Source organism: Solenopsis invicta, chromosome 5 (assembly GCF_016802725.1).
Source record: "Solenopsis invicta isolate M01_SB chromosome 5, UNIL_Sinv_3.0, whole genome shotgun sequence".
NCBI classification, from domain to species: Eukaryota; Metazoa; Arthropoda; class Insecta; order Hymenoptera; family Formicidae; genus Solenopsis; species Solenopsis invicta.
In genome coordinates this window covers 13,163,969-13,179,384 of record NC_052668.1, presented here as the reverse complement: position 1 = coordinate 13,179,384, position 15,416 = coordinate 13,163,969, and the positions used below count along the sequence as shown (strand labels likewise).

The following is a 15,416-nucleotide window of genomic DNA, read 5'->3' as shown; positions in this document are numbered from 1 at the left end:
ACCACTTTAGCGGTTGCGAAGTATTTCAACAGCTCTTGGTCTAGGAGAACGCAACGCGTTTTGCATCTGCACTGCGGTAACCAAGGAATGCCGAGTCGCTCTGGCTAGCGAACTAACGGATTAACAGAGATACAGTTAAGCCGACGGAATCAGCGCGTTTCGGCCACTCACTGAGATCGATACGTATTCCACGGACCGGAGACACGCTTGTCGAAATGCAAGTCTATTCTTTTTGAACTTTCTGTACGGTTCGCCTTTCCTCTTTTTTTCTTTCACGTTGGACTTTGAGGAAAACGAGAAGGAAGATGAACCGCGCGAGAGGTTTAGCCAAAAGAAATAGACACATTTTGTTACATTTTTGGCCGATCGACTGTGCACGAAACTCGAGCCGCGGTGTGCTCGAGTTGGAAATAACCGCGACCGCGTTGCGACCCTGCGCTTCCGGCTGCGCCTTCTTCGCCCCAACTGAGATTGTTGCCTTATCTCGTTCCCTTAATTTCGCACAATTGAAATCACCGCCTCCGTGGCCCGCGTGACATTCTCCCACGATCTTCGGTTCCCCCAAATTAATCCCGTCATTTTACGATCAGTCCATTTTATGATTGCTTCATGATGCTTTATTCGCGCTCCGCAGCAACGTGTGAAGCGTAAAGCTATAATAATATAATATAAATTAACATAATACAGGATAAATAATATATAAGAACTAATAATATAAATATGACATAAATATAATATAAATTTATCATAATATAACATAGAATATATGTAATTTTAATTTTTTTTAAATTAATGAATTATTTGATTAATTAATCTATTTATCTTCTTTTCCCGTCTAAACATGTTATGATTATTAAATTTAAGTATTACGTAAATTTGGCTGAGGATGACTAAAATAAAGTCGAAACGTTCCGCATATAATTTATGAAGTTTAAATGATAATAAAAATGATTGAATTGTTACATCGCAAAAAAATATCTATTGTGCTCGTTATTTTTTTAAATATTTATTGTGTTTCGCTACATTCGAGTTGAGAAAAGAAAATTTCTAATATTCTGTTATTTAATTATTATTTTATATTATTTTATTTTTATAATTATAATTTTATATAGATAATTGTATCATTTTATCTGAATATACTAATTATAATTGACGTAAGTTTGACGTGTGCGGAAAAATTATTGATATTCGATTTTGACCTTTGATAGAACGCAGACATCGACCTTAATAGAATGACGTGACTCATCGCATGTCTCGCTGTATGTCGACCGTCTTGTCTTACGAATTCGATCCATCTCCAGACACCGCACGTAATAACAAAGTACGCATCGTACGTGCGTAGCTCATTAAGAAGTAAGAGATAAGCATCATTTCCTGCCTGTTGCGCTAAATACCGACTCTCACGTAGTCCTTTTGCCGAAATTTAATTAAATTTCATAAAAAATGTTTTTAAAGTCGTTCTGCATCGCAAGACACTCGAAATTTTCAGATCTACAATATTTTGTAGTATTTGCTTAAAAAACTTTTTCTTTTCAATGTCACTATTTTTGCAATTCTGAATTTTTTAACTTCAAAATAGGTGCATGCTAAGCATATACTCGTTAACTAAAGTTTCTATTTTGAAATTTTAATTTTAGATAAAAGTAACAGGCCTTACACATCATAGCGTTTCTTGAGTGGTTGGGCGTACGTTTTTGTAACTCTAATATTGAAAGATATAATAACGAAAATAATTTTCAAATCTTCAATTAAGTAGTAAAGTATAATGAAAGTTTCAAAAAGATCAATTCAATAGATTCCTCACAATAAATTTTCGAATTTCAGCTGAATTGTCAGCTGTTTATATGGGTTTCCCTTTAAACAAGCAAGTGAATTCAAACTAACATTTATTACAATTTTATTAATATATGCGACAAAGAGTGCGGTCAAGATGTTCCCTAAAATCTAGTTAAGGAAATAAGGCTGAAATAGGTACCACATGAAAGATCTCGTTGAGCTGAAAACAAATATATAAGTTTTATTTTGCACCGATTTTTCATTCCAAAGTTATAAAGTTTCAAAGATTCCAAATTCAAAACAGCTTTTTATTATGTTTGACATGATTGCACTATCATTATATAGATGACAATTATCAATGTACTATTAGAAAATTATCACTTGTTTGCATTGCTGTTCCTTGGTCAGTGAAATGTGATCAAAGAATTGTTGTTGCCAACGATTCTTTACCGCACGCGTTTATGTTGGTTAGTTCAACTCGATTCCGATTACTTGCTTCTGATGCGATTTCTTATCCAGTACAGAAGACACATTTCTTATCCAAAATAGAAGTTATAAGCTTTCAAACGAGTTCTTATATACGTCACAAAATTTTTTATATATTTTTTTATATTTGTTTTCACATTTTTTAAAATTATAATAAAAACTATTTTAAATTTGAACCTTTTGGAGTCTTATAACTTTGAAATCGGAGCAAAGTGAAATTTTATACTTGTTTTCAGCTCAATGAGTTCTTTCATTTGGTACCTATTTCAATTTCTTATTTTCCTAATTGAATGAGGGAAACATGCCCAATACTCATTTGGTCGCACTCTTTGATTATAGAACAATCTATAAACATTAAAAATTTTTGATAATATTTTGAGATGTAACATATACAACTTTATTAATCACTTCCACAGGTCGGTCACAAGTTTTGTTGCTCCATTTAAAAGTCGCCGTTTGTTTCGCTCTTTCTTCCCGAATATCGTGCACGCGTGACCGCGTACGTCGTGCCGACGACGCGGATGTTAACGGGAGCCGAGGACAAGCGTTACAATAATAGACGGAGGCGTCTCGCGACGTCGGGAAAAGACCACGAAAGAGCTCGGTGCGCAGCTGGAAACGACTATCTCGATTATCATCGTCTTCGACGAGGACGATGGGGAGCGGAGAGCGCCGCTTTAAGAGTGACTCACGAGATAAAGATCCCTAGCATCTTGTCCGTGTACTTTTGGAATCTTTTTAAGAGCGTCATCCTGCTTTAAGAACTCGAGGTGGAATGAATGCATTCCTTACTTTACAGCCAATTGTGCGTTGTAATTTGAGACGACTGGCCATTGCGGCTTAAGTACGAATGTCCGACATTGATGAAAGTATGTGAAATATTATTTAAATACTTTCCAGTAATTATATTTGCAGAGAATGATATGTGAAATGTTTAAATTGTGTTTATTCAAATTTTTCCACGACATGCGTAAAAGTACGTTTTCCTTTGTTAAATAATTAAAACGTTAATATAAATTAATTGTAATAATTTATATTGATTTTTTTAGCCAGCCATACATAATGCAGGCTAATTACCTGAAAAGTTTCGGCGAACCGATTAAATCGTAAAATTAATATAATTAAACGCGTGCGCTAATCTTATATTTCATTTATTACATCCCGACGTTTGCATGCGTTGATGATAATTATAGAAATTACCAGGCACGCATGTGTGTTGCCCTAGTATTCATGTGACCGAAACGCTTCCGTTAAACGTGATACCTTCGCCTGCATTCAACCAGGAGGAAGTATACTTTCCAAAAAAATAAAAAAAAAATCCTATTCTCCTGTTACAGTTCCGGTGAATGAGCTTCAGGGTAATTCGATATAAAGAACAATCGTATCCGTCGCGACGCACGCATCGAGTATAATAATTTGCACGCGAGCCGCAATTAGCCTGCAGCTTCCGGGAATTAATTTGCAGCGATGATTAATTACGTTGTTATTCGAGGGTCTAATAATTTCGCAGCTCGAAAACGCTGAAAAACGCTGCCGATCAAATAATGACTATTCGCTTTGCTGATCAGAGAAGCCTCGCGCGCGGTGCGAGGAGGCAAGCCGACTGGAAGCGGTAGCGGTACTCTCGAGGGCTGCAGATCTGTAGGTCGCCCGCCGAAGAGGGTTCGCACGTGCCCTTTTCGGGGGACGTCGTCCCCCGATGCGAGAACCAACCCCCTATGTGTCTTTCCTTCCCGTTACTCTCGCGCCGCTTATCACCCGACGCTCGTTCGTTCTTTCGTCCCCTTTCTCTCCCTCTCTCCTCTTCCCTCCTTTCTTCGTCGCGACGACGGCCTCTCCCCGCTATTCTTTCGAGGCTTAGTCCCGTCGTCGTCGGGTGTAGCTTCGCCACTTGGGAGTGTGGAACTCAGGACGCCGACACGAGCGCGTTTCCCTCTCGTCACGAATACCGCTCGTCGTTCATTCTCAGGCTCGCCTCGCGACGGCCGGCTGCACTCCTCGGCTCGGTTGCACTCAGCTGCACACGCATCGCACTCCGTTCTGACGCGTCGAGCGCGCACGCACGGATCCCACCGATCGGCCCACGGTCCAGGACAGAGGAGTCCCGGCAGAACCAAAAGAAATCACCCGCTCCTTTTCACCGCGTATCGTTTTTCCGCATCGAAAGAAAAGCAGGATGAGGGAGATCGTGCATCTACAGGCTGGACAATGCGGCAACCAGATTGGTGCGAAGGTAAGTTTACACGACAGTCCTAACGATACGTCTTCTTTTTATATATCATTTCGAGAAAGCACAAAGAAAACAATTCCCATAAAACTGAAATACCTGGTTGTTTTTTAATAAGGTAAATTTAGATTTGATTTTTTTTTTCATTTAAGAGATTTATGAGGAAAGCGGTACTTGTATATGTACACATACATGTATATATATATTTATTTAAATTCCCCTCAATCTCATTTTTAAACATCAAACATTTCTGTACATCTATCATGGCGAGATGTATATTTAATCATGAATTCTGTGTAAGAAATTTTTAATTAATCTTATTTTTATTCAATATTTTTTATCCAACTTTGATAAGGCACGCGTTTTAGAGATAAAAATAGATTGTCAAGGTAAAAAAAATTAGGCGATAATATTGAATATTTTAATATTGAAATTTCATAACGACACTGAATCGATGAAATAGTTCTAAATCCGCGAGCGAGTTTTAAATTCAGCGTAAGAAAAAGGTGAACAGCTAACAGTTTCAATAACGAAAGCATGAATTTGAGTGGCCTAGTCGAGCGTATATTCGACAGAGTATACATGTGGAGCACTACAGAAGCGTCGATGGACAAGAATAAATTATCCATACAAAGATACGCGTAATGTCCGGAAATTAACTGTAAATCCGATTTATGTCGCACCAAGACGACGAACGACTGTCAACTAAAGCGCGAACAAGTCAAGTTTATTACTCATCGTGTTCGGGATATCGATCGGAGTTCGCTCGTGGTTTTCGGAAAAGCCACGCTCTTCAGGCTCTCCTGTCACTTTTCATATTCAAACTGAAAAACCGGAGCTATCCATCAAATTTTGATCGCTTCAAGAGACATCGTGTCGTTTGAATTAAATATTTTTTATGACTTATTGAGCACATGCCCTATTATTTTAATAATGTACAATATTTTCAAATTATTAGCGAAAGTGGAAATATCATTCCGAGTTACTTCTGCAAATTCCTCTTATTCTCTAATCTTTCTAGGCAGAATTAATAAATTCTCGGCGAAGCAATAATCGACGAGAACATAAGCGTTACATCGCTCCATAAAAAAAAAGCAATCTTACTTAATGGTATCGTTCGACCACGGCCGTAATCGAATTGAAGATAAAGCGGAGCGTAACAAGTGAAATTTAAAGAGCCGCGTTCGTCTCTGCATCATTGGGATCCCCTTCTATCGCTACCGAAGTGCGCGAAGTGATCCAAGTTTTAATCGCGCCGGCACGTGATGGCAGGAAACGACGATCGCGTGTACTTGGAGAACACTTAAGATTCTGCCATGACCGCGTCCCCTTGTCCATTGGCGTAAAAACGGGCGGATACGAAGAAATGCACGTCTTGAAAGTTATTTCTCGAAATTAAACGACGATCGCATGAAAAATTCAATAAATTGTTCCGCGTCTCGGTCAAGTAGAGAGCTGTTTATAACGAGCCCTAAAATAGCTTCTAGCGAGATAAGTCGAATAATTATCGCGAAACCGTAAGCTGAAATTGAGCGTGGCCATTTTAATTGATTTTAGTAGCTCATTTATTCTAAAGAAGCTGCTTTATTGGACACATTATGCGAAGTAATATTATCGCGAAGCACTTCAGATTCGCTAATCTCATTGATCGTGTGCGTAGGCGTGACAATCTACACTCGCGATACATTTAATTACATTCGTTATTGCAGAGACAATATCAAGGAGCTATATCTTTTACAAGCTCGTTATTTTAGTTATCTTATAATTGCTTATGCATTTTTATAATCGTTGTCCCCGCGCTGTTAATTATTTCGAAGCATTCCCACGTTTTTTGTATTTTATTGTTACAATTTTTACTTTGATAAATATTATGTTGACAATATAATATTTTGCAGGCTGTATAAATTATTATAATTAAAAGTACATAAAATAAAAACTGTGGAATGTACTTTTAATTTCATTTAACAAAGTAAACGTTCCGATTTATCAACGTTTATCTTTGATAAATAATGCCTTATCAAATTTCCGTGAAACTTCGTTATGATTTTTTTCTTCGTACTTTGTGCAGTATTGCTCATCCAACAATGACGCACGCCAAATTCTGAATACGGAGCACCCAATGAGTCAGAAATTTTTTTTATTATAGCAGGGAAAACTAAATAAATTTAATACCAAAATATTTTAGTATTAAATTTATTAATTAAAAATAATATAACTGAATAATATTCAATACAATTGACACAAAAGGTATGCTTATTAATTAATAAAGTTAATTAATTAAATTTAATTAATTAGCTAATTAATTAAATTTTTAAAAAACGTATTAATAAATGTATTAATGAAGCTGTTACATGCAGAGTCTTCCATTTTTTCTATTTACCGTATAGATTTTTAGTCATTAGAAATCTAAAAATAACTAATTAGTTGATAGGAAAGAGGCAAGACGCGAGGAACGTACAGTTTTTCATTCAAGCGAATTGATTAATTCTATTGAATCAATTTTCGCAATTATTTCGGTTACGTTATTTCCGTCAATTCAGATAATGAAGCTGAAAAAATTGTTTTCTTTAAAAAAAGATTGTCCTTTCTCTCCATTGTGAATCCACCGTCGGTTTTACGGCATTACTTTCCGCTCGAAAGAATTTAACGATCGTAGGAAGCAAAACCGAAGTTCCTGTAGGATTATAGACAGTTATGATCTGTACAATTGTGCGACGATGTTTCTCGAACAATTGCTTGTAAATACAAGATAGTCAAGCAAGAGAGATTAATAAATCGGTCAAACGTAGTGATCCCATCACAATTTTGTCTTTTATCTAATTTATCTGCGCGATTACAAGCAGTATTGCAATGTATATTATGATATACTATAAATTTCTTAAAAGTATTAAAATTAATTTTTCTTCATTACCTTCAAAAAACTTCTTGATCTCGAGGAATTTTGTTCCAAATCGAACGTGATGATTATTTTCGTGTGAAGAATAGCGACTAGTTTCTATTCACGCTGTGATAATGAGCGTCGCGTACGTGATGCACGTATGTATGTGCAGCGAGGATGCATTTGGAATAATCAGGGAGGCCCATTTCGCTGTGGCGGCGACCATGGCGACCGGCACACCGGCTTGCTATTAATAGGAGGAGAAAATAGTAAAAAGACAAGACAAATGGAGAGAGGAGAAATGTTTAACGGGAGGGTGGACAGGAGCCAGGGAGGCCACAGGCCACGTTTAATTCCGTACGTTTCTATTTTTGGATGTCGCGCGTATTATCTCTGTCCTCGCGAACGGAGTTTAGGGACCCTCGACTTCGGAGGGAAGTCACCCTTTATTCGACACGCCAAGTGGCTCGCAGGAAAAGAGCTCGGCAAAATAAACTTATAATACTATGTTTAGAAAATATTAAGTAGGCGTCCGCTATTTTTATATTGCACTACATTCCGGTTGCTAGAAGTGCTTGGAAATGAGTCGACTGTTTAAACAGTTGGCGTCTAGGGTTAACGTTAACAAATCATGTTGCAGTTCTGGGAAGTTATTTCTGAAGAGCACGGCATCGACCAGTCGGGCATTTATCATGGTGAAAGCGATCTGCAGCTTGAACGAATTTCCGTATACTACAATGAAGCATCTGGTAAGGGCATGCTGAAAATTAATATAAATATCACAATTTGCACTTTTTTTCCTTTGTTTTTTAAATATAATGTAATGTAATTTATTTGAAAATCAATCTACTATTTGCCGCATAGTTTTATTACGTATCGCACTAAAATATTTTTCTATAATTGCAACAAACAGTTTTAATTAATTAATTAATTAAATATAAAGCAATATATAATAATAGAAAACAGATTAGATGATATTCTTACTTGATATCCAGATTAGTACTTGATAATCATCTTTTGGTGAATGAGGATGCACAGTCTAAGATAAAAATATTAAAAACGATGAAAAAGTAGACATTTGAAATAATACCTAACTAAATAATTAAAATTAATTAAACTTATATATTCTGTAAATGTTAAATAATAAATCGTACAAAATCTTTCTATTTAATAGAGAGATCTTTCTCGTCTTTCCGCGGATTCTGTTCTCGCATCAAAAATAGCAATAACGAGAAAGATAAAAAGTACCGCGTGTCCTACACTGTTGGCACGATGGAGAAGAGGAGCGTTGGGACACGCATTTTACGCTGAAAATAGCCATCTTATATGGTCGGCCTTAAAGTTGTTAGTTGCGACTGCAACACGATTTCAGAACTTCTCATGCATTCGTTCACGTCGCGAGATTATTTCCGAGAACGTAACGTACGGCACGTGTTCCACGGTAGAAACAACTTAATTAACAAACGTGAGAAATGTACGTATATCACCCGTCGTCGTGAGTAATTTGTTGTTAGAAATAGATTAGAACGCACGCGGTAGGAACCTACGTTATTAAGTTTCTACATTTTTATTTCTTTTCTATTTACGTTTACTTTTTAAAATTTTTTAATTAAACATTCTGCTAAACACTGAAAATTAATGCGTAAAAAATTTCAGATATCTCATCAGCAATTGATTAAAAAGTACAGGGTAACTTCGGTATTTACGCCGCGTGGGGATTTACTCCACAGAAAAAAAAAAAAAAAGAATAGAAATAGTGAAGATAACTTGCTTGCAATCGCTCTGTTGCATGCCTTTATGTTATATCAGTATTGTGTTGTGATTTCAGTCTTTACTTTTAATATTAACTTTAATATTAACAAAAACGTCAGGAGTTGAATCGGTTTGTCAATATTAAGAGTAGCACAGCGATGTATTGCAATCTATGTAAAATGATTACTTACTCTCTCTCTGTCAGAAGTGTAAAAGGTTTAGTGATTATTTCGTGATATATAAGTGCAGAGAGATAGTAAAGGATGGAGTACACGAAAATACAAGTGCTTAACTTGTATTCTTTGTTCAATTTGATTGGCCACTCATAAGTAAATAAAACCTACCCTTTTTGATATATGATAAAAATACAAGAAGATTTTTTCCAAATATACAGGGGCGAATTAAGACTCACGCCGCTCCTAGACATCTCTATTATATCTTTGCTGTCCTTATTCAAACCTCAAGTGTAACTTATTCAAGTGTAACTTATTATATAAATTAATCAAATTTTATATTCTGCAAATTCAGTTTTCTTCTTATCTTATTTTATGGGAATGATTTTATTGCGTCAGCTACTGCAAGATAAGTTTAAAAAAAACTGTTTTACAAAATGCCGTCCTTCTAAATTTGCCGCTCCTAAACAATAGCCTAAATTAAATTTGGGAGCTAATCCGACCCTGCAAATATAAAAAACTAAATTTCATATTTTTAATTTAGTACAGTTACCCTATATTTTTTACCGTTATTGATGTAATTAGTATTTTTTGCATTTATCATAAAATTAAAATTATTTTACATTTTAATTTTAGTCAAGTTGCATAACGCAAATTCTCATATTATTCTACGAAAGCTATTCATTTGCAAACAATGAAGACGCACGGTTTCATCCATGTATGTATTTCCGTTGACTGTTATGGTCGGTATGAATTTTCAATAGAGTGACGATAACAGTCGGTCTAATATAAATGCTTTGACGTCTTATATTACAACTATTGAATATTGCATCTACTGTTTTAATGTTATTTCAATACATACATAAAGATACATCAGCAATAAGAAAATTAGAAATTTTATTACTTTCCTTACATAGCAGAATATTATTTCAAGTCCTTTTCTTTTAAACATTTTTAGGCATTTTCCAAAATGCCTGAATGAACAAATGTATATTACTTGATTCTGATTATTTTTTTTCTCATTGCAGTCGCGACGTCCACGAATGGCGGAAAATATGTACCACGCGCGATCTTGTTGGACTTGGAGCCGGGAACGATGGACGCCGTACGTTCTGGCGCTTACGGAAAGCTCTTTAGACCGGATAACTTCGTGTTCGGACAATCCGGTGCGGGCAACAACTGGGCGAAGGGCCATTACACCGAAGGGGCCGAATTGGTGGACTCTGTCCTCGACGTGGTGCGAAAGGAGTGTGAGAACTGCGACTGCCTTCAGGGTTTCCAGCTCACCCACTCGCTGGGAGGCGGAACCGGGTCCGGTATGGGCACCCTGTTGATCTCGAAAATCCGCGAGGAATATCCCGATCGAATTATGAACACTTACTCGGTGATGCCATCGCCCAAAGTGTCTGATACCGTCGTGGAACCCTACAACGCCACTTTGTCGGTGCATCAGTTGGTGGAGAATACCGACGAGACCTATTGTATCGATAACGAGGCTCTATACGATATCTGCTTCCGTACTTTGAAGGTTTCCAATCCGAGTTACGGCGATCTCAATCATCTGGTATCTCTTACTATGTCCGGAGTAACCACTTGTCTTAGGTGTGTTTATAAAAATTCGTAGCAATAAACAAATAATAGTAAATGAATTTGTACATGAATTAGAATTCTTCTATAATAATTATATATAACGTAGATGAAGAAATAGAAATAGAAACCCAACTCATTGTCAAATGATCTTTTCTTATTTTAAATAACATATCAATTAGTAATCTTTGTTTAAAGAATATCATGAATTCGCTAATAATAATAATAAGATTTTTATCTGAAAAACATGAATCATAAATATTACAAATGACTACTTCAGGTTTCCCGGCCAACTGAACGCTGATCTCCGGAAGCTCGCGGTGAACATGGTACCTTTCCCACGTCTCCACTTCTTCATGCCGGGCTTCGCGCCTCTAACATCCAGGTCCATGCAGCAATATTCTGCGCTCTCCGTGCCTGAACTCACGCAGCAGATGTTTGACGCAAAAAACATGATGGCGGCCTGTGACCCACGCCACGGCCGATACCTCACCGTGGCGGCCGTTTTTCGCGGTAGGATGTCGATGAAGGAGGTAGACGAGCAGATGCTCAGCGTACAGAACAAGAATAGCTCGTACTTCGTCGAGTGGATACCGAACAACGTGAAGACCGCTGTCTGCGACATCCCGCCGAAGGGCCTGAAGATGTCTTCGACCTTCATCGGCAACACCACCGCTATACAGGAACTGTTCAAGAGGATCTCCGAACAGTTCACGGCGATGTTCAGGAGAAAGGCTTTCCTCCACTGGTATACCGGCGAGGGTATGGATGAAATGGAGTTTACCGAGGCCGAATCCAATATGAACGATCTGGTATCAGAGTACCAGCAGTACCAGGAAGCCACGGCGGAAGAGGACTTCGAGGCGGAGGAGTGCGCTGATGATTTCGAAACCTGCGAGCAGGAAAATTGAAAGCAGCTCGACGCTTCCTTCTATTAGGTTTATTTTCAGCTTCTTTGTCTCTATCCCATCGTCGTAGGAACTCGTATCATCGTGTGAGGCTCATAAGAGAAGTCGTTTTTTGATATTTTTATATACGATGCGTTTTGTAATCGCTAAGACGGGCGTAATATAGGCGATCGAAATTATTTTCTATTTATGAGAATTTTGTGATATCGCTATTTATAAAGATCAATATTCAAAGATAAAAAAATTGTGACAAATATTAAATTAATGCAAAAATTACTATAATTACTTAACATAATTTCTTCTATTGATCTTTTGTTATATCTTTTGTTATGTGTATACGATACGCCTATGTTATATATTCAGCTTAATTAGTAATAATTATAAGGATTTTGATATGTCATTTGTGTTTTTAGGCAAATGTGGCATGGACTAAAGTGTAATAAAAATTGTTGAAAAATCAATTTCTCCGTCATTTTTAATCATGAAATAATACAATGCTAAAATGTAATAGAAAAGCTTTTGAAAATTTTTCCATAATTCCTTAATATAATAATTAAAACATTAAACATTTGTCAATCCTTATACATACTCCTTACATTTTTCGAATTTTTATATAAAGATAAGCCCAAGAAAATTTATCTTAGAATTTTTTTTTAGTTCGTTAAGTAGATTTTAAGTCACGATGAGAAGCAATAGATAATTTATGTAGTATTATTTTGCATATAATAGTTTATTATGCAATTTATGAAATTACCGTTTTATTTTCCATAATTTCTTCTCCGCATTTTGAAAAAAAGTTACATCTTATTAAAATTTAAAAAATTTCCTTGTACTACATATTTCTTTATCTCCATTTATTACTTTTATATTATTAAAAAAAATATATATAGGATAAAATGTAATCTTATATTTTTGATATATTACTAAATAGATACCTTGAGTAACATTTCACCTCTGAAGATAGTAGCTATGGTGAGAAATTGTCGCGCAATAACACGCGATCTCCTTTATTGTAGGCAATAATAAAGTGTTTGCCCTCGGGGCACCGATGAGATAATGCGCGATCGCCAATTTTTGCCGAGGCCTTGGCTTCATCAATGTCAGTTGGCCAGAAGGACGATAACGAGTTCGATAACGAGAATCGCGTCTGAAACGCCAGCGCGTTTACTCGTCTTATTTAAGAGATATTTATATTGAGCTATGAACAATGTCATTAATTGTAGTAGAGATATTATCAACGATAGCGTGTGCATCCTAAGCATTAAATTATAGCGCGCTCAGGAGAATCCACTGCAAAATATTAAATCGAAAAATTAATTCAGAATTTTGCCAATAAGCATCGTCTTTTATAAACTTCATCAAAATATGTACAAATAATTAAAACATTTAAAAATTCATATTTACGGACAACATATATGTATATATATATATATATATATAAAATGTAAAACATTCATAGAAAAGGTAAACATTCATAAAAAAAAGTAAAAATGACAAATGCAAAATACAAGTACAAAAATAAAAATCGTTCAAAAATTTTGCAAGTCCACGCGATCCTCTCTGACTCTCTGACTCTCTCTCTCTCTCTCTCTCTCTACTACTACTACTACTTTTCCATTTCTTCTTCATCCATTTCCTCGTAATCGTCTTCTATCGACGCATCTTGATATTGTTGATATTCCGATACCAAATCGTTCATGTTTGATTCCGCCTCGTTGAATTCCAATTCGTCCATACCTTCACCGGTATACCAATGCAGAAACGCCTTTCTCCTGAACATCGCCGTGAACTGTTCGGAGATCCTCTTGAACAGCTCCTGAATAGCCGTGGAGTTGCCGATGAACGTGGCGGACATTTTGAGACCGCGTGGCGGAATATCGCACACGGCGGTCTTCACGTTGTTCGGTATCCACTCGACGAAGTACGGGCTGTTCTTGTTCTGAATGTTGAGCATCTGCTCGTCTACCTCCTTCATCGACATCCTACCGCGGAAGATGGCCGCCACGGTGAGATAACGACCGTGGCGTGGGTTGCAAGCTGCCATCATGTTCTTCGCGTCAAACATTTGCTGCGTGAGCTCTGGCACCGTGAGAGCTCGGTACTGTTGACTTCCTCGGGATGTAAGGGGCGCGAAACCTGGCATGAAGAAATGGAGACGAGGAAATGGTACCATGTTCACCGCGAGTTTTCTCAAATCTGCGTTTAATTGACCTGGAAATCTATAATCACGTTTAAGATAAATTACACATTTATTAATAAAATAATTTTTATTATTGTATTATTGTATTTTGTTTTAATTTCGAAATGATTATTTTTGTATTATAAACCTTAGACAGGTTGTCACGCCGGACATGGTGGCCGATACGAGATGATTCAAATCACCATATGTAGGAGTGCTCAGCTTCAAAGTGCGGAAACAAATATCATAGAGCGCTTCGTTGTCGATGCAATATGCTTGATCACTGTTCTCCACCAGTTGATGAACCGATAGAGTAGCGTTATAGGGTTCCACTACTGTATCGGAAACTTTAGGAGATGGTACTACGGAGAAGGTACTCATGATCCTATCCGGGTATTCTTCTCGTATCTTCGTGATGAGTAGAGTACCCATTCCGGATCCGGTACCACCGCCCAAGGAATGCGTAAGCTGAAATCCCTGTAAACAGTCGCAGCTTTCGGCCTCCTTCCTCACTACATCGAGCACTGAGTCCACCAGCTCGGCACCCTCAGTATAATGACCCTTGGCCCAGTTGTTGCCTGCTCCTGACTGGCCGAACACGAAGTTATCCGGTCGAAATATCTGTCCGAAGGATCCTGAACGCACAGAGTCCATCGTACCGGGTTCGAGGTCCACTAAAATTGCACGCGGTACATATTTCGGTCCGGAGGCCTCGTTGTAATAAACATTGATCCGTTCTAGCTGGAGCTCCGAATCCCCGTGATAAGTGCCCGTAGGGTCGATGCCGTGCTCATCTGAAATCACCTCCCAAAACTACGAACGGTTAAGAATAATTGAGATTTAATTTCTGAGAAAAAATTAGCACAATTGAAAAGGCAAAAATATGAATCGTTAGTCAAGAAAATTGATAAGAACGTTGTATATTGAATGTCATTTTTAACAGATTATTTACAAGATTAAATTTTATATATGTTTTTTGCAGATATTTAAAATATATCATATTTAAATGTAATAAATGTTATACCTAATCAAGATTGAAATTATTTACATCTTTTTTAGGGATACTAACCTTGGCGCCAATTTGATTGCCGCATTGACCGGCTTGAATGTGAACAATTTCACGCATTTTGTATTGAGTATTGTGGAATTTTAAGACAAGGTAATGTACGAGATTTAATGACGATTATCCTAATGTCCGTGAAAGAAGTCAGTTTTTAAAATTTAAGGATGAGAGAAAGAGGAGACCGCGGACTTGCCTTGGATGTCATTTAAACAGAAACAGGTGACTGTTGAGTTCTCCTTGGTGACAGTCCGGCCGCTTGCATAATTTTCTACTTGTTACTTCATGATAGTATCGATTTTAACACTATTGCAAACTGCAAGTTGGAGTCAATATTCCTTGCTTTCGCTTTCAGTTGGATGTAAAAAATCAATCAAGGCTTCTCGGACA

The 15,416-nt window shown here is 37.1% G+C and overlaps 2 protein-coding genes across 2 annotated transcripts; one reads left to right on the top strand and one right to left on the bottom strand.

Annotated features, from left to right (window-relative positions):
• The first annotated feature begins 4,130 nt into the window (after positions 1-4,130).
• On the top strand, positions 4,131-12,248 carry LOC105200023 (tubulin beta chain). The gene is made up of 4 exons (XM_011167390.3): positions 4,131-4,495; positions 8,008-8,116; positions 10,321-10,894; positions 11,160-12,248. The coding sequence occupies exons 1-4, from the start codon at positions 4,439-4,441 to the stop codon at positions 11,788-11,790; spliced, it is 1,371 nt and encodes a 456-aa protein (XP_011165692.1). The 5' UTR covers positions 4,131-4,438; the 3' UTR covers positions 11,791-12,248.
• A 958-nt stretch (positions 12,249-13,206) lies between these two features.
• LOC105200022 (tubulin beta chain) lies at positions 13,207-15,260 on the bottom strand. The gene is made up of 3 exons (XM_011167389.2): positions 15,036-15,260; positions 14,115-14,779; positions 13,207-14,006 (listed from the first exon to the last, which is right to left on the bottom strand). The coding sequence occupies exons 1-3, from the start codon at positions 15,090-15,092 to the stop codon at positions 13,394-13,396; spliced, it is 1,335 nt and encodes a 444-aa protein (XP_011165691.1). The 5' UTR covers positions 15,093-15,260; the 3' UTR covers positions 13,207-13,393.
• Between the last annotated feature and the right edge of the window lie 156 nt (positions 15,261-15,416).